This window comes from Syngnathus floridae, chromosome 11, assembly GCF_059516105.1.
Source record: "Syngnathus floridae isolate MCC-2025c chromosome 11, RoL_Sflo_1.0, whole genome shotgun sequence".
Lineage (NCBI taxonomy): Eukaryota > Metazoa > Chordata > Actinopteri > Syngnathiformes > Syngnathidae > Syngnathus > Syngnathus floridae.
The window spans coordinates 7,996,245-8,022,707 of NC_142423.1; the positions used below are offsets into that span (position 1 = coordinate 7,996,245).

The 26,463-nt window shown below is 42.2% G+C and overlaps 1 protein-coding gene and 1 long non-coding RNA gene across 5 annotated transcripts; one reads left to right on the forward strand and one right to left on the reverse strand.

Moving 5' to 3' along the window:
- Positions 1-71: 71 nt before the first annotated feature.
- On the reverse strand, positions 72-25,826 carry LOC148390821 (myosin heavy chain, fast skeletal muscle). Of its 4 annotated transcripts, none has more exons than XM_088388675.1 (41): positions 25,733-25,826; positions 25,579-25,628; positions 25,289-25,497; positions 25,075-25,218; positions 24,846-25,002; positions 24,510-24,537; positions 24,071-24,182; positions 23,874-23,966; positions 23,718-23,781; positions 23,541-23,639; positions 23,355-23,458; positions 23,136-23,274; positions 22,696-22,814; positions 22,468-22,617; positions 22,215-22,385; positions 21,838-22,141; positions 21,640-21,710; positions 21,451-21,538; positions 21,248-21,365; positions 20,502-20,625; positions 20,273-20,409; positions 19,923-20,178; positions 19,614-19,856; positions 19,372-19,548; positions 19,145-19,290; positions 18,979-19,069; positions 3,335-3,724; positions 3,133-3,259; positions 2,928-3,046; positions 2,651-2,847; positions 2,398-2,581; positions 2,169-2,334; positions 1,977-2,101; positions 1,564-1,872; positions 1,304-1,507; positions 1,099-1,224; positions 867-1,037; positions 689-793; positions 514-609; positions 262-393; positions 72-188 (listed from the first exon to the last, which is right to left on the reverse strand). In XM_088388675.1, exons 3-41 carry the CDS (start codon positions 25,490-25,492, stop codon positions 168-170), a joined length of 5,811 nt encoding a protein of 1,936 aa, XP_088244801.1. In that variant the 5' UTR covers positions 25,493-25,497; positions 25,579-25,628; positions 25,733-25,826; the 3' UTR covers positions 72-167. The 4 variants fall into 4 exon arrangements, with proteins under 4 accessions (XP_088244801.1, XP_088244800.1, XP_088244802.1 ...); XM_088388674.1 differs by lacking the exons at positions 2,398-2,581; positions 2,651-2,847; positions 2,928-3,046; positions 3,133-3,259; positions 3,335-3,724 and adding exons at positions 17,511-17,694; positions 17,769-17,965; positions 18,052-18,170; positions 18,280-18,406; positions 18,498-18,887; XM_088388676.1 differs by lacking the exons at positions 18,979-19,069; positions 19,145-19,290; positions 19,372-19,548; ... (21 more) ...; positions 25,579-25,628; positions 25,733-25,826 and adding exons at positions 3,787-3,877; positions 3,965-4,110; positions 4,178-4,354; ... (21 more) ...; positions 9,532-9,593; positions 9,782-9,873.
- LOC148390822 (uncharacterized) lies at positions 19,982-22,385 on the forward strand. Its single transcript, XR_015861163.1, has 2 exons — positions 19,982-21,105; positions 21,216-22,385. It is a non-coding gene; the product is annotated as an uncharacterized LOC148390822 (long non-coding RNA).
- Positions 25,827-26,463: the final 637 nt, after the last annotated feature.

A 26,463-nucleotide genomic window follows, 5' to 3' on the forward strand; every position in this document is an offset into this window, starting at 1 on the left:
TTCTGGATTTCAGTCTCAGCAGGAATCAGACACCCTTTAATTCCTCTATGACGTATGAAATAAAACAAGTCTTCAGACATGCAAAATAAATTTATTGTAATGTGTCAGGATGTCCTGAGAGATCATATTTTATGATTCTCATTTTAGTCTCTCCATTCAGTTACATTTTATTCTTCAGCATCCTTTGCCTACAATGCAAACACAAGAATGTTGTTTTGAGTTTCACGTGACGGCAACTTTTCTTTCGAATGTGATACTCACTTTCCCTATTTCCCTACTTTTGGCCCTCAGCTTGTTGACCTGTGACTCTGCGATGTCTGCACGTTCCTGAGCCTCCTCCAGCTCATGTTGCACCTTCCGCAGCCTGGACATGTGAGTGTTGGCTTGTTCCTCCTGCAAGACAGTTCCAAATTTTATTTCGGTCAACTAATTGGAACATTATTTCTACTTCTACTTATGCTTGTTTTGGTTTGATTGCTAGTACACAGACAAGCTAATGGAAATTGCACTTACAGCCTCTTCTGACTGCCTTTTGTAGGCCTTGACCTTCAGCTGCAGCTTGTCTACCAAATCCTGAAGACGAGTGACGTTTTTCTTGTCCTCCTCAGTCTGATGGAGACACGAGTCGATTTTTTTTTAGCACAAATTTCAAATAACAATTGACACGAAGGAGAAGATGAACACTGACCTGGTAGGAAAGCTCCTTCACTCTTCTCTCATATTTACGGACACCTTTGATGGCCTCGGATCCTCGCCTCTGTTCGGCTTCTACCTCGGCTTCAAGCTCACGCACCTGAAACAAAATGGAGGATCGAAATTTTGATAGTCCTTCAGTAGTCTCAAAGCGAGTGTGATGAGATCTTTACCCGAGCCTCCAGTTTCTGGAGCTGCTTCTTGCCACCTTTCATGGCCAGGCTCTCAGCCTCATCCAGACGGTGCTGAAGATCTTTGACGGTCACCTCCAGGTTCTTCTTCATCCTCTCCAAATGAGAGCTGGTGTCCTGCTCCTTCTTCAGCTCCTCTGCCATCATGGCAGCCTGCAAGGCAACAGGCTCAACAATAGTCTTCACAAAAAGTTGAAAGGCAGTTAAAACTCACATCAGTGATGGCCTTCTTGGCCTTTTCTTCAGCATTTCTTGATTCCTGCACAGCATCCTCCACTTCACCTTGGATCTGGACAAGGTCAGCCTCCAGTTTCTTCTTGGTGTTAATCAGGCTGGTGTTCTATTTTAGATGAAGCAAATGCTTACTGTCACATTGAAACTTTTTTGTTTTTACTCAGAAAACCACATGTGAAGCATACTTGAGAGTGCAGCAGACCAACACGCTCGCTGGCATCGACCAGCTCAGCTTCAGCCACTTTGCGGCTTCTCTCCGTCTGCTCCAGAGCAACTCGCAACTCCTCGATCTCAGCCAGCATTAGGCTGTTCCTGCGCTCCACCATGGCAACCTGCTCCTTCATGTCTTCTTGACCTCGTATGGCTTCATCAAGATGAAGCTGGGCATCCTGTACAACGAAACAAATTCAGTACCACCTCGCAGCTCTTGGAGATCTCTCTCTACCTTGAGTTGTCCCTGGACATTCCTCAGCTGTTTCTGAGCTTCAGATGCCTGGCGGTTGGCATGGCTCAACTGGATCTCCATCTCATTCAGGTCTCCCTCCATCTTCTTCTTGATTCTCAAGGCATCGTTCCTGCTCCTGATCTCAGCATCCAAAGTGGTCTGCATGGACTCGATGACACGCTGACTGTTCCTCTTGATCTGCTCCATCTCCTCATCCTTCTCCGCAAGCTTTCTGTCAATCTCGCCCTTGACTTGGGTCAGCTCCAGTTGAATGCGAAGAATCTTGGACTCCTCGTGTTCCAGAGTAGCCTGGGGACAAGGAGGACTTTGAACCCCTTGGAATAAGGTGTAGTCCAAATTCTCTTCACATCCTCCGTGTTGTGGTTTGAAATGATATGATGATAAATTGTTACCTCTGCTTCCTCCAGAGCTGTTTGAATTTCACTCTTCTCACTTTCCAGTGTCTTCTTTCCCTTCTCAAGTTCATGAATTGTCTTTCCAGTTTCTCCAATTTGCTCGGTCAGGTCAGAAATCTCCTCTGTGAGACAGCAGATGACCGTTTTGTTGTTTTTGGTCTTTTGGGAAAATCAGGGTGCGGATCTTACGTTGCAGGTTCTTGTTCTCCCTCTTTAGAGTCTCCAGGTGATCCAGCGCTTCTTCATAGGAGTTTTTCAGTTTGAACATTTCAGTACTGAGTGAGCGGGCCTCCTTCAGAGATCCCTCAAGTTCTGCTTGGCTCTCTTCATATTTCTGCTTCCACTCAGCAAGAACCTGAAAGTATTAAAACGTTATTAAGAATTTGTTGAGACCGTAACTGGCATAATCTGAACAGACCTTGTCAAAGTTCCTTTGCTTCTTATCAAGGTTGGCAGCCAGAGCATTGGCTCTTTCCACATCGATCATCAGATCTTCCACCTCTGCCTGCAGCCTCTGTTTGGTCTTTTCCAGTGAGGCACATTTTGAGTTCACTGCCTCGATGGACTCCTCTGCGTCCTGGAGACGCTGGGCAAGCTTCTTCCTGCAAAGACGCATCAATTAGTGTCATGATGGCCAAGCGCTTCATTTTCTTTCCCTTGCTGTAGCTTACTTGGCCTCCTCGAGCTCCTCAGTGCGCTGGATGGCGTCCGTCTCATATTTGGTCCTCCACTGAGCCACCTCGCTGTTGGCCTTGGACATGGCTCGCTGCAGCTCAGCTTTGGCCTCCTGCTCCTCCTCGTACTGCTCTCGGAGAAGGTCGCAGTCGTGACGGGAGGACTGAACGGCGTGGGCCAGGGCGTTCTTGGCCTGCCACCCAGAAGAGGTCAAAGGTGAATATATTTCACTTATCGTCAAGTGTTTTTTTTTGCGAGGCTGATTTTATGGACCTTCACTTCCTCCTCAATGTGCCTCTTGAGCTCCTCAATCTGCTGAGTGTAGCCCTGCTTCCCTCTTGTGAGCTGAGACACCAGGGCTTCTTTTTCCTCCAGCTGATGTGTAAATTCAGCTAATCAAAGATGACATTCAAATGAAGTTGGAACCGGAAACAAGATAAAAGATTGGAAGATTTTTTTTTTTTTTTTTTATTCTTACCATTCTCAGTTTGAAGTCTTGCTTTTTGGGCGCTAAAGTCATTTAGTTGCCGAACATTCTCATCATTCTTGGACTTGAGCTCGCTCAGTTGATCTTCTAACGTCCTGCACATCTTTTCAAGATTAACCTGGTGAAAGAAAATGTTTATAAAAAATATATAATTTTTTTCATTTGAGGTTGAAACTAGGTGAAATGCTCTCACCTTTGATTTGGCAATGCCCTCCATATTGCAGCTGAGGTCATCAATCTCCATCTTGTATTCGCTCTTCTCCTTCTCCAGCTTCTGTTTGACGCGCTGAAGGTTATCGATCTGCTCGCCGAGCTCAGCCACACTGTCGGCCTGCTTCTTGCGGAGAGCCGCGGCGGTGGCCTCGTGCTGGAGGGTGGACTCTTCTAGGTCGCGACGCAGCTTCTGGAACTCGGCCTCACGCTTTTTGTTCATCTCGATCTGAGCAGAGGTGGCTCCGCCGGCTTCTTCGAGTCGCTCGCTGATCTCCTCAAGTTCCCTGGCGAGATCGGACCTCTGCTTCTCCACCTTGGCGCGAGCGGCCCGCTCGGCTTCAATCTCCTCCTCAAGCTCCTCAATGCGGGCCTGACAGGTACAAATTTGAGTAGCTATTTTCTCAAGACACCGTGAATCTTGTCACCAAATACCTGAAGTTCTTTTATCTTTTTCTGTAATTGCACTCCGAGAGTTTGCTCGTCTTCAATCTTGCCCAGCAATTGGCTGACCTCAAAGTCCTTCCTGCAAGTGAATAACGGAAATAATATCTTGTATTTAAAATGTAGGTTTGTCACAGTACGTCATTATGTAGAGACAGTAAATACACACTTCTTTATTTTTTCATCAGACTGCTGCTTATCGTTCTCAAGATCCATGATAGATTCCTGAGCCAATTTTAGATCTCCCTCCAGTTTCCTTTTAGCTCTTTCCAGATCCATACGAAGCTTCTTTTCTTGCTCCAGTGATCCTTCAAGCTGTGGGGAATAAATTTGTTTAGGTTCCATCTCGTTCGACATTCGCTTCAACATACGGCTGACTCACATCATCCACTTGCTGCTCCAGTTTGGACTTGGCCTTTGTCAGAATGTTGACTTTGTCTTCCTCTGCCTGAAGGTCATCCAGGGTCTGCTGGTGGGACTCTTGGAGGGCCTTCTTCTCTTTAGACAACTTGGCAATGGTCTCGTCTTGAGAAGCCATCTCCTCGGTCAAGTTCTTGACCTGCATAAATACACATGTTTGAGTGAACGATGTTCTGGATGAAACTTGAGTCATCAAAAAATAGCAACTTCCAAAAACCTTGTTCTCTGTGGCATGCTTCTCCTTTTCAACTTTAGCCAGGGTAAGCTCCAAGTCATCAATGTCTTTCTTCAACTCGGAGCACTCGTCCTCCAGCTTCCTCTTCTTGGCTGTCAGCTCGGCGTTCACCTCCTCCTCATCCTCCAGCCTCTCAGATGTTTCTTTGAATTTGGCCTCAAGCTGAATTTTGGCTTTGATGAGCCCCTCACACCTTTCCTCTGCATCGGCAAGAGTTTCACCCTCCTGAAGACGTGATAAGCAAAATGTAAACAATCTTCACAGTGATAAATCTCGATCTATTTCACTTACAGACTGAATCTGCAGCTGCAAGTCATTCTTCTCCTGCAGGAGAGACACCATCTTCTCCTCCAGTTCTTTCTTCTTGGCCAAGGCCTTTACAAGATCCTCCTTGGTTTTCTCAAAGTCCTCTTTCATTTGGGCCATCTCCTTCTCAGTCTCTGCACTTTTCAGCAGAGGCTTGATCTTGAAGTACAGCTTCATCCACGGCCAGTGTTTGACATTCATGAATGAGCGGACGTTGTACTGGATGGAGTAGATAGCCTCCCTGACAAAATGGAAGGAAAGACTCATTGTTTTCTTCTTTGAAGGGAGGCATCAAGAGAATATGGACGGTCAGTGTAGCATACCTCCTCTCCATCATCTTAACAAACTCCTTCCTCATGACGTAACCTCTGCAGAGAGCCTGAGTCATTGTGACTAGCTCGGCAAGTTTCTCATCTCTCATCTCCTCCAGTGTACCCAGCAGACCGGCTTTGAAGAACACCTGCAAGTCAGGACATTGACTTCTCTTTAGTCTGGTCTTGGAAAACTCAAAAAGTCATTTTCTTTTTATTCTACCTTGGTATGACCAAACTTGTACTGTGTGTGATCTACATCAATGGAGCCCAAGAGTTTCTCTGATGCTTTCTTGTTATCGATGAACTGACCCTCAGGGATGACGCTGGCATTCAACACTTTGTATCTGAAACATTCATTTATTTTTTGTCCTGCATTATTTTGACTGACTAAGAGTCACTGTTAGATGGCATATGACTCTACGACCTCTGCTTGAAGTCACCGTAGAGGATTCTGCTGGGGAAACCTTTCCTGCAGATCCTGATGCCCTCCAGCACGCCGTTACATCTCAGCTGATGGATGACCAGGAAGTTCTCCATCAAACCTTGAAAATGAGGTCAATTCAGCTTCAGTTTTTGTTATTGTACCGTAGTCCTAATGCAATTCTAATATTAGAGCGGATGTACCTGGAGTCTTGGACTCATTAGGAATCAAACAACGCACGAAATGAGGATGGGTGCTTCTGAGGTTGGTCATCAGCTTGCCCAAATTCTCCTGAAGAATTGAGAATACATCACATTGGCACCATGTAACATGGAACACTGCGACTATTCTGTTTCTTCGTCTTACCCTGAACAAAGCAGACACGGTTTGGAAGGAGCCACCCTTCTTCTTGCCAGCTTTCTTTCCACTTGCACCCTCAGCTGTTGGTTGAATCAGAATCTTATCAGCAAGACTACATTCAGCTGTAAAATTGATGGAGAGCATCTCTTACCTTCTGCTGAGGCGTGGGATGCATACAAGAAGGACAACAGCTTGGTAGAGGACTTCTGGTAGAGCTGAACAACCGAGTCATTCAGAGGGTCCTTGTTCTTGTCCAGCCAGCCAACAATGTTGTAGTCCACAGTGCCAGCGTAGTGCACCAAGGAGAAGTGGGCCTCGGCCTTTCCTTTGGTTGGCTTTGGCTTCTCAAACGACTTGTTTTTTCCAAGATGCTGGTCGTATAGTTTGTTCTTGAAGGTCGTGTCTGAAGCCTTGGGGAACATGCACTCCTCTTCAAGGATGGAGAAGATGCCCATTGGCTGGAAGGACACTGTCTTTTACTATCGTGCCAATGCATTTATTTCTGAGCTTGGATGTTTTTCTCGTTTACCTTCTCAATAAGCTCGATGCAGGCAGCCAAGTCCATACCAAAGTCGATGAACTCCCACTCGATTCCTTCTTTCTTGTACTCCTCTTGTTCCAGCACAAACATGTGGTGGTTGAAGAACTGTTGCAGTTTCTCATTGGTGAAGTTGATGCACAGCTGCTCCAAGCTGTTGAACTGTCACATGACAAATGTTTTGAAGTAAACAAAATTTTGACCAAGCTTTTGATACTTTATGCATACTTACGTCAAAGATTTCAAAACCAGCAATGTCCAAGACACCAATGAAGAAGCTTCTGGGCTGCTTGGTATCCAGCATCTCATTAATTCTGACCACCATCCAAAAAAACATTTTCTCATAGATGGATTTGCAGAGGGCAGAGACAGAGTTGTTCACCTGTTGACACAAATCAACATGAATAAGAATTTCAAGAAATCGCATCAACCACTGAAGCACTACTTTGTACCTGAGGCACAGTCTGGCCCTTGGTCACAAACTCATTCCCGACTTTGACCCTCGGGTAGCACAGAGCCTTCAGGAGGTCAGCGGAGTTCAGGCCCATGAGGTAGGAGATTTTATCGGCGACTGAAATTCAATGACATCATGGGAAATTAGAATAGTCGATTCAAGTTTGATGATGGCAAAACGATGGGCGACTCACCCTCGGTTCCATCAGGCTCGGCTTGCTCTTCACGCTGCTTCTGCTTGAACTTCATGTTTCCGTGCTGCATCACAGCTCCGGTTAGCTTGTACATGCTGACCTTCTCTTCAGCAGTAAATCCCAGGATGTCAATGGCCGTCTGTGGTGGCCATTTAAAAACAACAAGTACAATTTATGTGCACAGCACGTTCACCAAAGCCTTCAAGTGAAGTCATCTTACATCAGTGGCAATGAATTCCTCAACATCATTGATGCTCTTGACAGTAATTTCACCCTGACTGATCATGGGATAGTCGAAAGGGTTGGTGGTGATCAGCAAAGCCTCTGCCAGAACAAAATGTGAGGTTAGTTCTCGCTAGATACCAGACACCAAAGTTCTACGGTCCAAATGTCTTCATACCGAGTAATTCGGGTTTGTGGCCTGTCATGAGCTGATAGAAGATGTGGTAGCTCCTCTCAGCAGACAGCTGGAAGGTCACACGAGACTTCTCCAGCAGATCTGTAGATCACATGGACCCATGTTAGAAAAGCCCCAATCTGTGTGCTTAATTCAAATCTTACATGTTTCAATATCTGCAGAAGCCAGCTTTCCCGTTGTGCCAAAGTGGATTCTAATGAATTTACCCTACGTCAAAGAGGAGGAGGTGAGTATTTTAAGATCTTAGACAACCATTGTGTGAGAAGATAAATAGATACTTACAAAGCGGGATGAGTTGTCATTCCTCACAGTTTTGGCATTCCCATAAGCCTCCAGCAGGGGATTTGCTGCGATGATTTGATCCTCCAGCGAGCCCTTCAAGAAGAAAATTAATTAGAGCAGAAAGGATTCATATCAAGTTATGTTGCACGTACTGTTTGATAAAGCTGTTTGGTAAGCTTGATATAAATTCAGAGCAAGATTACACAGTTGTAATTATTTGTATGTATTTCAACCTGCATTTTGCCTGATTGCTCTTGCTTCTTTCCTCCAGCCACTGCGATTGTCGCAAAGTACTGGATGACACGCTTGGTGTTCACAGTCTTTCCTGCACCAGATTCTCCACTGAAAGGTAAACAAAAAATTAGCAATGGCTTTTTTCCCCTGTTAAAAAAATATTGACTCAATAGTCTTTCATATACTGTATGAACGTACGTGATGAGAACGGACTGATTTTCCCTATCTGTAAAAAACATAAAACCACATTATTTGTCAAAAAAATATAAATATTATATATACATATATCTATAATAATACCTTGGAGCATGAACTGATAGGCGTTGTCAGAGATGGAAAAGATGTGGGGAGGAGCCTCAATCCTCTTCTTGCCTCTGTATCCTGATACGACCCCCGAGTCATACACCGGGAGCCACTTGTAGGGGTTAACAGTGACGCAGAATAACCCAGAATAGGTCTAAAAATGTAATTTAAAAAAAAGAGGAATATTAAGTTATATGAGCCATTGTCACCAAAGTTTCCTTTTGAAGAAAACTCACGTAGATCATCCATGCTGCGTAGCGCTCTTTGAGGTTATACAGCACAGCAGGCTCGCTGAGGTGGGTCATCATGGCCATGTCCTCAATCTTGTCGAATTTAGGTGGATTCATTGGGAAGATTTCATCCTCCTTTACAGTCAGAGTCTGACACAGAAGTACACGTGTGAGATAGTTATTGCAATGATTTGGGAATAGTTGAGATTATTTTATGTGCACAAAGCAAGTTCCATATTTGCAAGCTTGGATGATGTGTAATTAATAACTTGACCTGCCCTGACCTTTAAACATATCAAACAGATGACACTTCTCTATCTTTGTCCTTATGTAAACATTTATGTAATTCCTTCCATCATTGATCATTTATGTTTGTTCTCACCTTCCCACAGAGTGTTTCCACAGTGGCTTTACCACCCTCTCTCTTCAACAATTTGCCCTTGAGGTACATCTCACCAGGTTCGGACACAAAGTAAGCCGTCTTAGCGTCGAAGGGTGTGTTTTGCGCTTCAATTCGTTCACGTTCTGGCTTACGGAGGTAAATGGCCGCCGCGCCAAAACATTCCATTTCTCCGTCTCCCATGATGATGCTTTACTGCAAAGAGGAAGAGGTCACATGACAATCCTCTCTGATATGAAGTGTAAATATATTTGGATGGACGGACGGTCGGTCGGACGGACGGACGGATGGATGGATGGATGGATGGATGGATGGATGGATGGATGAATGGATGGAGGGAAGGAGATAGATAGATAGATAGATAGATAGATAGATAGATAGATAGATAGATAGATAGATAGATAGATAGATAGATAGATAGATAGATAGATAGATAGATAGATAGATAGATAGATAGATAGATAGATAGATAGATAGATAGATAGATAGATAGATAGATAGATAGATAGATAATGATGTCTGAAGAATGAATGTTAAATAAAGCCGAGCTCTTTAAAACAATGTCACACGTCCACCTATTGTTGATTAGAATGTCAGATGACGGACACAAATATCAGAGACAACTTACTCTCTCTCTTCCCTCCCTCTGCGAAACTGTAAATGATGGGTTGAGGATGAGGATTCTGAAAGCTGGGACAAACAAAAGACAATTAGTTTAAATGGATTCCTGTTCAGTGTGGTAGTAAATAAAAGCGCTGGCGGTCCTTCCGAGTCCTGGCCAAGATGTGTGGAGGATTTGGCAGTGAGTAGTCATGCCCTGCATTGTTTTGAAAGCTGCTGGCTTGCCTTCTTCTAATATAAGACCGAGAGCCACTCACCTTGACTCGTCAGTGCCCGTCACTCCTTGAGGGCGTCCGGCCAGCCTTCTTATATAGAGTCGGGCCTTCACCGGCCTTTCACGACTTGCTTTTTTTGGTCATGTTCATTTACGCCTATTGTCTGGTATCGTCTTTCATTGCAGATCAATAGTTGATCACGGACAAGGTTACTGATCGCTAATGACATCTTAAAGGGGGAATAATGAAAGACACCGATGGGAGTCGAGTAAAAACAATGTGGTTTGTATGACAGCAATGATAATTGTTCATTTAGGTCTATAAAGCAACTCCTTCATTGCTGTCAGCAGCAGATTAAATGGGCTTGTGAGTGTTTGGCTCAGACATTCAAATAATTCCATTTGATGAATTAGTTTTAAATAGAAACTATTAGAACTCTCCAAGCCACAGTAAATAGAAATTACATGACAGTTTGTGAGTTTGACCTGGTGCCAGATAGAGGAAAAATTATTTTAATAGACAAAGGCAGGACTTTCAAAAATTTATTTTTTAACCGCATGTAAATATTTTCCGAGCAGGCATGTTGTGATACCAAAGTTCTGACATTGTTTGGGTCTTTACAATAATCTCTGTAATGCACCTTGGCAGTGAGGAGCATCCAACTTTAGCCTCAGAGAAGCGCTCATGTGTCACTAGTATTCTGTTACAGAAGCCTTGCAAGTCTTTCCTGTGACAAAGGAACAAAATGAAGAACTTGTGAAAACAATGATCCGCTGCCACGGCCAGCACACTGGGCCTGATCAAATCCCAAAAGTTAATTGGATTTGTTGCAAGACAAAAGAGAATGTAACAACGCTCGTATTAATAGCAGCGTATCCGGTCAAAGGATTACAGGATGTCATTGTTCAAAAAGGACATTCCTCCGACATTTATACGAGAACAAAGCCTCCAGAGCTTTGTTATCTAAGCAGGCCGAACAAAAGAGGAAATCTGGGATTTTTGCTTGTTTGTTGAAAAATTTTTTCAAAACGTCCGAACAGTACAAAATATGTTTTATTTTTGCATTGCTTTTTTTATGTCAATGTTTTTTATAGTAAAATATATATAAAAAAAAATATTATATATATATAAAATAAAATGTATTGTATAAAAAAATATATTATATATTGTATATCATACATTATTGTATATATGATATGATAATATATATATATTGTTTATATTTATTGGGATTTTTGCTTGTTTGCTGAAAAAACCTTTCAAAACGTCCGAACAGTACAAAATATGTTTTATTTTTGCATTGCTTTGTTATATGTCATTGTTTTTTATAGTAAAATATATAAAATAAACTAAAATATATTGTATAAATAAAATATAATATATATTGTATATTATATATTATTGTATATATATGATATGATATGATAATATATATATTTTGAAATCTATATTTATATCATTTATCCTCTAATGTCACGTCAGTGTTCAGGACTTCTTGGGAGATGCCTGGAATGGAAGCCAGATTGAGTTTCCTTAGTGGTCTGCTTGATTGAAGTCTACAATTGAAAGATGAATGTACTTGTCTGTAAAGACACCCTGACTCACATGTTTTTCTTGTGTCTTTTGTGGAAGTGCTAATCTAAGCGCTCAGACACACGACGCCATCTTGAAATGATGCCGATTCAGCATTCTCACCATGATGGATACAAGTAAGTTTCAAGTGTTATTTATTTATTTTTATTTATTTTTTGCTTTAACACTGTCCAAGCATTTAAAGTTCAGCTATGTAAATTATGAATAGTTGATTTCCAAGGTTTCGTTACTTTTGCCCTTGACATAATGTTCACTCTACTTCATTAAAAAACATTTCTAAGGTTCATTTGAGTCTTTTTACCCCAGCTCTAATAACAAGTCAGCAACAGAAATTAAAGTTAAATAATAATGATAATAGTTGACTTGTAGGTTTTTGGCCCATTTCAACACCTACAGAATTTGAGGCTTTTTCGGTTTTTGGAATCTTCTTAGAGCCATACAAAATGTATTCATTGGAAAGTTAGCACAGTGTCCATCCCAATTGTCCAATGCGGAATGTGCTGTGAACAGGTGACCAGTTTCACGTCTCTTGGATTCTCAAGACAGGCACTTGGGTCATCTCGAGGGCGCAGGTTTATTTTTAAACTCTTCCTCTATATGGTCTTGTTACACTGTGTGTGCTGACAGATGATGTGAAGACAAGGCCACACTCGCAGCTTGACCTTCTCCCAAGTCGAGTGTTTGTTCCCCATACGGCGCAAGGAGGGGATCATGTTATACGACATTTGGTAGTTTGCATTCTTTCCTTGTTGAAAGTTGACACTCAAGTGACAAAGATGGGCCGAGCGGGGGCTTTGGGGCTTTGGAGCTGAGGGCTTCACACCTTACAAAATAGGCCAATATAGTAAATAAAAACGTGACACTTGATCTGATTCCCTGCCTGGGGGTGCTTATATGGAGGAAATACAAATATAGATGTCTCCTCAGCAATGCTCGCAGCCTTGAGCGCTCATCAGTGAGCTCAGACATTTGTTCTCGTCTCGGCTCTTTTTGTGGAAACGGCCTTCGTTATGGGACACCCACTTGGATCTCGTTTCATAAAAGAGATTATGCAAAGATGGGAGTCCCGCTTCATATGTTATATATGTAAGAGTAAACATCTCCATTCTTTGCGACATACATGTCCAAACTTCAGTGAGGAGATATCAGTTTCTAGCTGAAAATATACTGAACGCTTAAAAGAGAATAAAAAATAGATACATATATATATATATATATAAAAATGCTGAGTTTTTATTGTCTGAATGGTATTTAAACAATATTTATACATATAAATATACGTATATATATATATATATATATTATATATTTTTCATTATTCCTCAGACAGCCTCAATTAAAAGTGCGCCTCAGACAGTTGCTTTTCATCAATATATTTTTGTCAAAGAGTAAGCTACCTGCAATTGACATTCTAATGAGCTACTATTGGGTCTATTTTTATCACAGGACCTTGCCATAGCTCACATACGTCCAAAGACAAACTGTCAGGTCACTTGACTGACACGAACATTAACACCACGGGCGTAAGATTTACAGTCGCCTTAACCTGGACGTCTTTCGGGTGGTAACGGGCAACACTTGAAGCGCCGGGTTATTTTGGAGGCTTGATACATGCAGCTGACACGTTGACACTGTATAAATCATCTTGGAACTAGGGAGCTCGCCTAACGTATATACTTCGATGAATGAATATCTTTTTACTTTATATATTTTTTTCACATTTAGTCCCACCCACAAAACCAAATGATGTATCCGTAATCAATGTAATATATGAAATAGGCATTTGAATTAATTGTCCATCTTGCCCCAACAAACACAACAAACAAATCAAAGGTCATCCAATTGCTGGCAAATTTATTAAATTACACACGAGACACATTTGACAAAAATAACATATTTTATGATTTCTTGCCGTGTCTTATTGTGACTAATGTTCATTCTTCAGCATCCTTTCCCTTTAAAAGAACAGAGAAGAAATGATGAGGCATTGAAGTCAAATGTTGATGATTCAACTCTTGGGCTCATTGAAAATAAGCAAACATACCCTGGCAAAGTCCCGACTCTTGGCCCTCAGCTTGTTGACCTGCGACTCGGCAATGTCGGCTCGTTCCTGAGCTTCCTCCATCTCATGTTGAACCTTCCTGTACCTGGTCAGGTGGGAGTTGGCCTGCTCCTCCTAGAGATGGTAGAGTTCACAAGTGCAATAATGTCAAGCTGCATGATCCTAACCCTAGCCCTAACCCTAGTAGTAACCCTAACCCTAGCCCTAACCCTAGCCCTAGCTCTAACCCTAGCCCCAACCAAGTTTGGAATATGCCCTGCAGTCCCTCACTCTGGTGCTTGCAGTGCAGTTCATCCAATTGGTTCATTAAAATGTATTTATTGATTTTAAGTCCTCAAGTTTTTAAGTTAGACCTTCTAACTTTCTTACATGTGTAATTACCTTAATTTTTGTTTGTCATGTATTTGTTTGATTTGTTTTAATTTCACCGATCACCAAAAAATCATCTCAGGCAATAGGGTACGTGTTTAATGTAAATAGAAATGTGGAAAATTGTAAAATATTTTTTTACATGTACATTTACATCTATTTTAAATAATACACATTTTAAATAATTTTTAAATTATTTTGTGGTGGAAAAAAATGGGAACTAAAACATTACAATTAAGATTTATTTTGTTGTTTAATTAATTAGTTTCTTTAATTAATTAAAATCTTAATTGATTATAAATAATATAATTTTAAAAAGAGAAATACATCAATTTTCTCCACCACATGGGGCACCAGAGGTACACTGTGAACTGGTCGCCAGCCACAGGATACATGAAGACAACTTACCACTCACACATATTCACACTTCACTAGTCTTCACTAAAACTACCATCTATGTTAATATTTAAATTTGCAGCACTTACAGAGTCCTCGCATTGCCTCTTGTAGGCCTTGACTTTCAGCTGCAGCTTGTCCACCAGATCCTGAAGTCTTGCAATGTTCTTCTTGTCCTCTTCAGTCTGAAGGTGGCACACAAGATGGTACATTTAAGACTAGCAAGAGAGTTTTTGTGGACGCAATTGTGACAGAAGAATGTCGACTATAGCTCGTCACATAACATTTCTCAAATGTGTTTTATTACAAATGTAGCATTCTAATAAACAGCATCCAGGTGGTTATTTATAGTAAATTTATTTTTAGTAGTGGTTTACAAGAGTAATTTATGCCCTCTAGAAGTGTCAAACGTGTTCTACATCCAGCCCGTTATACAGTAAATTATAAATTACCTGATAAGTCAGCTCTTTCACTCGCCGTTCGTACTTGCGGACACCCTTGATGGCTTCAGCGCCTCTTTTCTGCTCAGCCTCCACCTCTGATTCCAGCTCCCTCACCTTGACCACAAAAAGATCATCATTTGGCAAAACAACAAATAATTGAATACCAACCAAAAAAATATATAAATATAAAATGTATAGAAAAGACGGGACAGCGTGTGTGTTTTAGATATGTGCGAGGCCTGGCGGGCTGCCGTGTGATTTTGGCGAGTTGGGGGAAGGTTGGGCAGTTGACGAGTTTGCGTTTGAGTGTCTGGTCATGAATTGTGGCTGACAGGAGCTCCTGCATGAGTGTGCTTATTCCAGTTATGGACTTTATTTCCTAAAGCTTTGCTCAAATTTGATTGTGCATATAAATAAACGTGGAAGCTGATCTACTAACTGGGCGTAAACAGGGAGGAGCATATGCAAATGAAGTTACAACTTAAATTGGAAGTCAGCCTGCTTATAAAATTTGAGATGAATTTCATTGGCTGATTCTTTGCTTCTTTAAATAGCGCGCCTCAAAGTGCACAAGAGCACACAAAACGGTGCCAGGCGAATTTGAATTCAAGCTGGGAAGCAGAACTCCACTTGTGTGTAAATGTTTTTGAAATTTTAAACAAAACTCCTGAGTGGGGATTTCTCTTATAAATGAGTAAAAAAAAAAACATAGCAATTTGCAGTATTTCAAACTATTCACCACGTTAGGATATGTTTTATTTCGTATTAACCTACCCGAGCCTCGAGTTTTTGGATCTGCTTCTTGCCCCCCTTGAGAGCCAGAGTCTCTGCCTCGTCCAGGCGGTGCTGCAAATCTTTGACGGTCACTTCCAGGTTCTTCTTCATCCTCTCCAAATGAGAGCTGGTGTCCTGCTCCTTCTTCAGCTCCTCTGCCATCATGGCAGCCTACACATGGCGTAGTCGTTTCAACAAGAGTAATATAATATGCAAATGAGCACCATTAACCATTTATTCAACTTTAAGGCCATTTAACACAATTTATTTCAAATTTTAATTTCGGATTAGTTTAATGGTTATTTTTTTGAATGGCAAAAGTGGAAAAGGGACTGTGAGCAAGGAAAGTGAATTAAATAATATAAAAAAAATCATTTGCCTTTTCCATTGTTTATACGCTGATAATTATTCGTATCAAAAGCCTTAAAATATTGAAAAAATATCATCTTTTAATCCATTTTAAAAGCTATCATTTGTAATCAACCTTAACAACATTGCTCATGACTGTATACAAAAAAGGCTGAAAATTATTTTCAGCCTTTTTTCCACTTTCTTGTGTCATTTTTTTTTCTTTGGGTTAAAAAATTGCCTCAGACATGACTAATAAGTGTAGATTAAAACAGTGTCAGCTGCTGCTTACATCAGTGATGGCCTTCTTAGCCTTTTCTTCAGCATTCCTTGCTTCCTGGATAGAATCCTCCACTTCACCCTGGACCTGAACCAGATCAGATTCCAGCTTCTTCTTGGTGTTGATCAGGCTGGTATTCTGAAGAAAGAATTGCCAAAGATTCGCTATCCAGCTATTCTATAATGTCCACCATTGTTTGGATGTCGGCTTGTCTTAGTGAAGTGTTTACCTGAGAGTGCAGAAGCGTCACACGCTCGCTGGCATCCACCAGCTCAGCTTCAGCCACTTTGCGGCTTCTGTCCGTCTGCTCCAGAGCAACTCGGAGCTCCTCAATCTCAGCCAGCATTAGGTTGTTCCTGCGCTCCACCATGGCAACCTGCTCCTTCATGTCTGCGTGAGCCCTCAGAGCTTCATCGAGGTGTAGCTGAGCATCCTGGATTCAAGACAACAAAGCTTCTGCTGAGAAAACAATATTTTTATATATGCTACTGTTGTCCTATGTCTTGTAAGTGTTACGTGGAAGAAATTTGAAAAAAGACCGGAGGAATCAGAAAATACTAAATAGTCAATTATCAGGCCAAAAGCCAATAATCTGTTATGTTTCAGGGGTGTCTAGTGCCCCCTTAGACCCCCCCTCTAGCTTCACCACTGTCAGACTGTATTTCATTTTGTACCTTGAGTTGTCCCTGGACATTCCTCAGCTGTTTCTGAGCTTCAGATGCCTGGCGGTTGGCGTGGCTCAGCTGGATCTCCATCTCATTCAGGTCTCCCTCCATCTTCTTCTTGATTCTCAGGGCATCGTTCCTGCTCCTGATCTCAGCATCCAAAGTGGTCTGCATGGCTTCAATCACACGCTGACTGTTCCTCTTGATTTGCTCCATCTCCTCATCCTTCTCCGCAAGCTTTCTGTCAATCTCGCTCTTGACTTGGGTGAGCTCCAGCTGAATACGAATGATCTTAGATTCTTCGTGCTCCAGTGTGGCCTGTGATGGTTTAGGAAATTGTTTTACACAGTTAAGATTTATGATTAGACTCAAGTGTGTGTGTCACTTTGAGTACCTCCGCTTCCTCAAGAGCTGTTTGGATTTCGGCTCTTTCAGTCTCAGCAATCTTTTTGCCTTTTTCCAGCTCATGAATTGTCTTTGAGGACTCTCCAATTTGCTCAGTCAAATCGGTAATTTCCTCTGTAATAACAAAATAAATATTCATCATTTAGGGAAAGAGCGCGCACACACACACAAATCAACATACGTTGCAGGTTCTTGTTCTCCCTCTTCAGGGTCTCCAGGTGGTCCAGAGATTCTTCATAGGAATTCTTCAGTTTGAACATCTCAGTACTGAGTGAACGGGCTTCCTTTAGAGCTCCCTCAAGTTCTGCTTGGCTCTCTTCATATTTTTGCTTCCACTCAGCAAGAACCTGAACAGATAAAAAAACAAAGAAGCACCTTTAGTCAGCTCATATTGAAAAAAAGCCTGCCTCATGTTCTGGATGAACCATAAGATGACCTTATCAAAGTTCCTTTGCTTCTTGTCGAGGGCGGCAGCAAGAGCGTTGGCTCTTTCCACATCAATCATCAGATCTTCCACTTCACCCAGCAGCCTCTGTTTGGTCTTTTCCAGTGAGGCACATTTTGAGTTCACCGCCTCGATGGACTCCTCTGCATCCTGGAGACGCTGAGCAAGCTTCTTCCTGTTGAAAGTTTTTTTGCAAAGATCTCAGTAATGAAACATTATTTGCTCAGTGGTGTCCTTGTCAGGACTCACTTGGCCTCCTCAAGCTCCTCAGTGCGCTGGATAGCGTCTGTCTCATATTTGGTTCTCCACTGAGCCACCTCGCTGTTGGCCTTGGACATGGCTCGCTGCAGCTCAGCCTTGGCTTCCAGCTCTTCCTCGTACTGCTCTCGGAGCAGGTCGCAGTCGTGACGGGAGGACTGAACGGCGTGGGCCAGGGCGTTCTTGGACTTTTAACAACAACAACAGGATAATTGTGGCTAAGAAATACACAAACACTATGTATGACACATTCAAGACAACACCACAACAATACCTTTGTTTCTTCTTCCAGGGCCCTTTTGAGCTCTTCAATTTGATGTATGTAGGCCTGCTTGCCTCTGGTGAGCTGGGAAACAAGAGACTCCTTTTCCTCCAATTGACGACCAATTTCCCCTGAAAGGAAAAACTAATGTTGGACCACTTAAAAAAAAACTTTGGAAGGATGTGTGTCTATATATAAGTTTTTCGTTTTTTTTCCAAGTGCAATCCATTTTTGACTCACCGTTTTCAGTCGTCAATCTTGCTCTTTGGACATTGATGTCATTAAATTGACGCATGTGCTCTTCATGCTTGCACTTGTATTCACTTAATTGATCTTCCAGCGAACGGCACATTTTTTCCAAGTTTCCCTACAAAATCAAAACAAACAAAACAAGGTTACTGATTCAATGATGATTGGTTATTGATTTGATCTTATGCTTAGTTGTTTGTCAACTCTACTTTGGATTTGGCAATGGCCTCCATGTTGCTGCTGAGGTCATCAATCTCCATCTTGTATTCGCTTTTCTCCTTCTCCAGCTTCTGTTTGACCCGCTGAAGGTTATCGATCTGCTCGCCGAGCTCAGCCACGCTGTCCGCTTGCTTCTTGCGGAGAGCTGCGGCGGTGGCCTCATGCTGCAGGGTGGACTCTTCCAGGTCGCGACGCAGCTTCTGGAACTCGGCCTCACGCTTTTTGTTCATCTCGATCTGGACCGAGGTGGCACCGCCGGCCTCTTCGAGTCGCTCGCTGATCTCTTCGAGTTCCCTGGCGAGATCAGATCTCTGCTTCTCCACCTTGGCGCGAGCAGCACGCTCGGCTTCAATCTCCTCCTCAAGCTCCTCAATGCGGGCCTATGATTGGATATAAATCATGATTGTGAATGACAACAAAACTAAATCAAATCATTTCCAATGCAAACATTACTGTTACATTTCATTTTACCTGCAGTTCTTTTATTTTCTTATGAAGCTGAACCCCGACTGACTGTTCATCCTCGATCTTGCCAAGAAGCTGGCTCATCTCAAAGTCCCTCCTTAGTAATATATATTTTTGGGATTAGACCAGTATGAAACACACAGAAAAGTGTTCAACAGTGATTCTCACATACTTCTTGATTTTCTCATCAGACTGCTGCTTGTCGTTTTCCAGATCCATGATGGTCTCATGGGCCAGCTTCAGATCTCCTTCCAGCTTCCTCTTGGATCGCTCAAGATCCATGCGGAGCTTCTTTTCTTGCTCCAGGGATCCTTCAAGCTAGTGAGTTTGCATGTTGGGTAAGATATGAGATTGAAGGCATTCCTTACCCAACTTTAAAATATGAAAAACAAGTCTCACATCATCCACTTGCTGCTCCAGTTTGGAGTTGGCCTTTGTCAGAGTGTTGACTTTGTCTTCCTCTGCCTGAAGGTCATCCAGGGTCTGCTGGTGGGACTCTTGGAGGGCCTTCTTCTCTTTGGACAACTTGGCAATGGTCTCATCTTGAGAAGCCATCTCCTCAACCAGGTTTTTAACCTACATCACATTTTATTGGGTTTTAGTAATTTGCAAAGAGCATTTAAGATGAATTATATACCAACCTTGTTCTCAGTAGCATGCTTCTCCTTCTCAACTTTAGCCAGGGTAAGCTCCAAGTCATCGATGTCTTTCTTCAACTCGGAGCACTCGTCCTCCAGCTTCCTCTTCTTGGCTGTCAGTTCAGCGTTCACCTCCTCCTCATCCTCCAGCCTCTCAGAAGCCTCTTTGACTTTGGCTTCAAGCTGGATTTTGGCTTTGATCAGCCCCTCGCACCTTTCCTCTGCATCGGCAAGAGTTTCACCTTCCTGAAGACGTGATAGGCAAAATGTAAACAATCTTCACAGTGACACATCTTGACTTGTTTCACTTACAGACTGAATCTGCAGCTGCAAGTCATTCTTCTCCTGCAGAAGAGACACCATCTTCTCCTCCAGTTCCTTCTTCTTGGACAAGGCCTTTGCGAGGTCCTCCTTGGTTTTCTCAAAGTCCTCTTTCATTTGGGCCATCTCTTTCTCAGTCTCTGCACTCTTAAGCAGAGGCTTGATCTTGAAGTAGAGCTTCATCCATGGCCAGTGTTTGACATTCATGAATGAGCGGATGTTGTACTGGATGGAGTAAATAGATTCCCTGTCATTGAAAAAAAATTGGGTCAATTTGTTTGACTGAGCTCTGAGCCCATTTCTGCTTCAAAACATTTATTTCCATCGACTGCATCATATACCTCCTCTCCATCATCTTAGCAAATTCCCGTCTCATGACGTAGGCTCTGCACAGAGCCTGAGTCATGATCACCAGTTGAACCAGTTTCTCATCTCTCATTTCCTCCAGTGTGCCCAGCAGTCCAGCTTTGAAGAACACCTGTTGAGTGGTGTATAGGTTCAGATCCAAACCATGTCAAATTACCACAAGACGTCGTTACACTACAAAGTTCAGCAAAACCAAAACCTCACCTTGGTGTGGCCAAACTTGTACTGTGAGTGATCAACATTGATGGAGCCCAGAAGTTTCTCTGAGGCCTTCTTGTTGTCGATGAAATGTCCCTCTGGGATGACGCTAGCGTTCAATATTTTGTACCTGAATGAATGCAGTTGGAAGTTTCAAAACACAGCCAATGTGAACCAAAATATCACCAATAATCCATCCATCCATCCATCCATCCATCCATCCATCCATCCATCCATCCATCCATCCATCCATCCATCCATCCATCCATCCATCCATCCATCCATCCATCCATCGTAACCTTAACCACACAAAATAATGAGACACATTTAGTTGTAGTTTGGGGCTACTACCATTTAGCTAGCTTTTGCGTATATAAAGTGTTTTTGGCCCTGTCACGACTCGTCCCTGGTTGTTTTATATGTAGGTTGTCATGGTTTCTGTCCGCGTCTGTGTACTCGCCCCTCCCTTCCTGTGTCAACTCACAATCAATGTTGTAATCACAGTCACCTGCCTCTTGTTACCTGTCGTGTATTTAAGTCCTGTCTGCCCCTCACTCCCCGTCAGATCATTGTTGATGTCTTCATGTCTTCTTGTTTCACGGCTTTGTCGGTCAGTCCTGTTGGTTTTGTTTATAAGTTATGTCACTTTACCAAGTCTGTTAGTTTGTTTTTGTCAATAAACCCTGGTCCAATCTGCATTTGATCGCCCTGCTCCATCAGTTCCTGACAGGCCCACTGACAAGCTCCAGTACCTCTGCTTGAAGTCCCCATAGAGGATTCTGCTGGGGAAACCTTTCCTGCAGATCCTGATACCCTCCAGCACGCCATTACAACGCAGTTGGTGGATGACCAGGAAGTTCTCCATAAGACCTTAAAAATTCAATGTGACCGATGTAAAGCCGCCAAGTCAGTTCTTATGTGCTTGAGTATAGTGATGGCAGACTTTTGGACTCACCTGGTGTTTTTGTCTCATTGGGAATTAAACAACGCACAAAATGAGGGTGAGTGCTTCTCAAGTTGGTCATCAACTTTCCTAAATTTTCCTGAAATTGGAGAAAATAACATTCATTTGTTCGCATAGTAAAAATGACTGGATGAAAGATTTATCTTACGCGACATGAAGATTTTTTTTAATTGAGCTTACCCTGAAGAGAGCTGACACCGTCTGAAATGAACCGCCCTTCTTTTTGCCACCTTTCTTTGCACCTTTTGCCTCTGTAAAGAATTTAAACCTTGATATCATTCATTTCTTAATGCTGAGCACCTTTTAAGATCCCCTTCTGACATATCGTTACATCTGACAAGCAAATGACCTTTGTGTTATTATAGTAGAACTATGTACCGTCAGATGAATGAGACAAATACAGGTGACCCAACAGCTTCATTGAAGACTTCTGGTAGAGCTGAACAACTGAGTCGTTCAGGGGGTCCTTGTTCTTGTCCAGCCAGCCGTTGACGTTGTAGTCAACAGTGCCAGCGTAGTGAACAAGAGCAAAGTGGGCCTCAGCTTTGCCTTTGGCCGGCTTTGGCTTCTGGAAGGGGGCACTTTTGCCAAGATGCTGGTCGTACAGCTTGTTCTTGAAGGTGACGTCTGAAGCCTTGGGGAACATGCACTCCTCTTCAAGGATGGAGAAGATGCCCATTGGCTGGAAGGACATTTTGTCTTTTACTATCGCGTCAATGTACTTCTTTCCGAGTTTGGAGGGTTTTCTCGTTTACCTTCTCAATCAGCTCAATGCAGGCAGCCAAGTCCATACCGAAGTCGATGAACTCCCACTCGATTCCTTCTTTCTTGTACTCCTCTTGTTCCAGCACAAACATGTGGTGGTTGAAGAACTGTTGCAGTTTCTCATTGGTGAAGTTGATGCAAAGCTGCTCCAAGCTGTTGAACTGTCACATTAAAAACAAAAAAACAGTTTTGAAGTGGATGGAATTTTGACCAAGGTTTCGATACTGTATGTACTATACTTACATCAAAAATTTCAAATCCAGCAATATCCAGCACACCAATGAAAAAGTTTCGGGGTTGCTTGGTATCGAGCATCTCATTGATTCTGACCACCATCCACAAGAACATTTTCTCGTAGACTGACTTACTGAGAGCCATAACGGCATTGTGAACCTAGAAGTCAAGAAACATGGTCATAAAGATCCATTTGGACTCATTTCTTGAATGCGTAGCACACATCCCCAAAATTACCTGAGGCACAGTTTGACCTTTAACCACCATTTCATTGCCGACCTTAACTCTTGGGTAACACAAAGCCTTGAGCATATCAGCAGAGTTGAGGCCCATGAGGTAGGCGATTTTATCGGCCACTGACGAAAAGCGAGAGCACAAAAGATTATGATATCATGTGCCAAGGATCTGTTGGTAATATTTGGGTGCATACCACAGGGGCTATGCAAAGACCCATCTGCTGAGAAAGATATCCCTTGTAATGCCATCAACAATCCCTTCATACACAATGTAACTGGAGAACATAACAGGAATGGATGAAGGCTCTTAACATACAGTAGCAGACAAATGTTTGGAGACAGCCTGGTGCTCTTTTGGGGGATTCAAGCTACAATTTGGAGGCAACTGGGAAATAATTCGTGGGTTCTTATGACAGTCAAGCAAATGTGTTTAAGCGTTACCCTCAGTGCCGTCAGGCTCAGCTTGCTCCTCTCGCTGCTTTTGCTTGAACTTCATATTTCCATGATGCATCACAGCTCCAGTTAGCTTGAAAATGCTCACTTTCTCTTCTGCAGTAAAGCCCAGGATGTCAATGGCAGTCTGAAGCACAGACAAGAGTTGTCTCCAATGTAGTATGCCAAAATACACTTATGATGTTTCGCAATATTCATAGCACTCACGTCAGTGGCAATGAACTCCTCAACATCATTGATGCTCTTGACCGTAATTTCACCCTGACTGATCATGGGATAGTCGTAAGGGTTTGTGGTGATCAGCAGAGCCTCTGAAAAATGTTTGTGATTCAGTTAGCACATTGATGGAAAAGTAAACAATGTCCAAAGATGTACGTTCCAAGTGCTACTAACCCAACAACTCAGGTTTATGGCCGGTTGCGAGTTGGTAGAAGATGTGGTAACTCCTCTCAGCAGACAGCTGGAAAGTTACTCGAGACTTCTCCAGCAGGTCTGCATAACGAGACAAGATATAAAGTCAGTTCAAAATAGTTCCCTCCAGCAGTAAAACCATTCGGGCAGCATCCTTACATGTTTCAATATCTGCAGAAGCCAACTTTCCAGTTGTTCCAAAATGGATTCGGATAAATTTACCCTACAGAAGAATGCCGGTAAAATTTAGGGAAAAAAATCTTTTCACAAAAGTGTCTATTCTAGAGAGGAATGATTTTGCAAAGAAAAACTTACAAAGCGAGATGAGTTGTCATTCCTCACAGTTTTGGCATTACCATAAGCTTCCAGCAGGGGATTTGCTGCGATGATTTGATCCTCCAGCGAGCCCTTAAAATAGCCAGACATCAATTGGACTTTACTATATAGAGTATTTTTTACATACCATGCATGTTGTGTTCTGATATATCTTTATCAAAATACACACACATTACCTGCATTTTACTAGCTGATTGCTCTTGCTTCTTTCCTCCAGCCACTGCGATTGTCGCAAAGTACTGGATGACACGTTTGGTGTTCACAGTCTTTCCTGCACCAGATTCTCCGCTATAACAAAGATATATGGAGAAATGCAAGTCAGATAAAATATCAACATAACAACTCCCGTGACTATCAAAATTAACGTTAGCATGTCTTTGGGATTTTCCTTTCATGTTAGCATCAAGCTAGCAGGTAACTCAACGCAACATAGTTTGGTTGTTTTAAATGCACATTGTATGATCCTCATTGTTTTATGGTTATTTTAAAAGGATATTTGCAAAATATTTGAATTTACAACCACCACAAAGTGCTCATAACACATCTAATTCAGGTCACTCATAGCTCAAGGCCCTAATCAATGTATATCAAAATACAATATTAAAATTGACTTACGTAATCAGAATTGACTGGTTCTCCCGATCTGTGGAAAGAATGACGTTACACGGGTTAATTTATTTTTTTCTATAATCATATGTGTTTTTTATTCAATTTAGTACAATAGTCAAGTCCTGTCATTGATGTTGAGTGGAAACCTCATAAGTCCATCATTTGTCAACTTCATGTCAACTTTTATTTCCATAAATTATTAACCAATCTAAAATAGCTAGAGGACTTTAACCATACAATGTTTAAGAGCTCCAAAGTTTTTTTTATATTATTCTAAATAATAAATAATTTGGATATACAAGGATGTACATTGTACATAAAGCCAATGCTACTAAATGATACCTTGAAGCATGAACTGATAGGCATTGTCAGAGATGGAGAAGATGTGGGGAGGAGCCTCAATCCTCTTCTTGCCTCTGTATCCTGATACGACAATCGCGTCATATACTGGCAGCCACTTGTAGGGGTTGACAGTGACGCAGAACAGCCCGGAGTAGGTCTGTTGAGAGATCAGGGATTATTACCAACGCGTCTTTCAGCAACTTGGGGGTGACAAATAGTTCCCACTCACGTAGATCATCCATGCTGCGTAGCGCTCTTTGAGGTTATACAGCACAGCAGGCTCACTGAGATGGGTCATCATGGCCATGTCCTCAATCTTGTCAAACTTGGGTGGATTCATTGGGAAGATGTCCTCCTCTTTGACAGTGAGATTCTGACAAAATCCCAAAAGACACAGGAATGAAATAAATGAGTATGTGAAAAATATCTTGAATCTGTTATACCTTCCCGCCCTTGATTTCAACTGTGGCTTTGCCCGCCTCCTTTTTCATCAGTTTACCCTTCACATAAACCTCGGCGGGTTCAGCCACAAAGTAGGCCGTTTTGGCATCAAAGGGAGTGTTTTGAGCTTCAAGTCTCTCTCGTTCTGGCTTGCGGAGGTAGATGGCCGCCGGGCCAAAACACTCCATTTCTGGGTCCCCGCTCATGGTGCCTATTTCAAAAGAAAAAATACAGATGGATGAATGGCTTGCATATTTACAATAACTTTAACAACAAATGATTGCAAACGCACCTTTATCGTGCTGTGATGCAGCTGCTGTGTACTATAGATAGTAAAGTACTCTAACAGGAAAAGAATAATAAAGTCATTTTTTGGTCGTAATTATGCATGAAAATCTTTGCATCATCAGTCAAAATTGAGTAGAAGAGAAGAACACAACGCTCACCTTGGTTGGCAGCCTATCAGTCCAAACCTTTGGAAGCGCCTGAGCGTTGGACTTTTATACTGTTATCTGTGGCCACCAAGGAGGAGCAGCTCTCCAGTTTAGGTCAATGAGCTTGTCTTGGAAGAATGGTATCAGATGGCCTCCCCACCTCATCATCGCGCCAGTTGTGATGATGAGTTGGGGAAGCCATCTGAAAGAAAAACAAAACTGCACATTCCTGTCCAGGGAAAAGGAATTGCAACCTGAACAGATTCTGAGCTCTTATAATCAGTTTACATTTTTGGCATGTTTTTGTCCAAAAGATTTGACATAACAGAAATACCAAATAGTTAATATCCTGGTTTTGCTTAATGGCTTTCTGTACTTACAGCAAAGCATTTTCATTGTTGACATTGCATTGTTCATTGTGGGCAGCAAATGACAGCGCTATCTCATCAAACAGACATTTGGCAATGACATTGTTTGAAACATCTCCTGCACACAGCGGCCAAGCGCTCGGTTGGGGCTAATTTAAGATTCCATTATGGGACATTATGTTGTTGTGCTTTCTCTCCAAAAGAAAGAGGACACCAAAAAGCCTGCACAAATATCCCCATGTGCTGCGATTAGGTTGCAATAAAATCTGATATTCTATATGTCTGGACTCATCTATACGGTCTTATTGGGATTTAACACAAATAGCATGCACAATTCACAAATGCCCAAGTGGTTACTCTTCCAATTGTTTATAA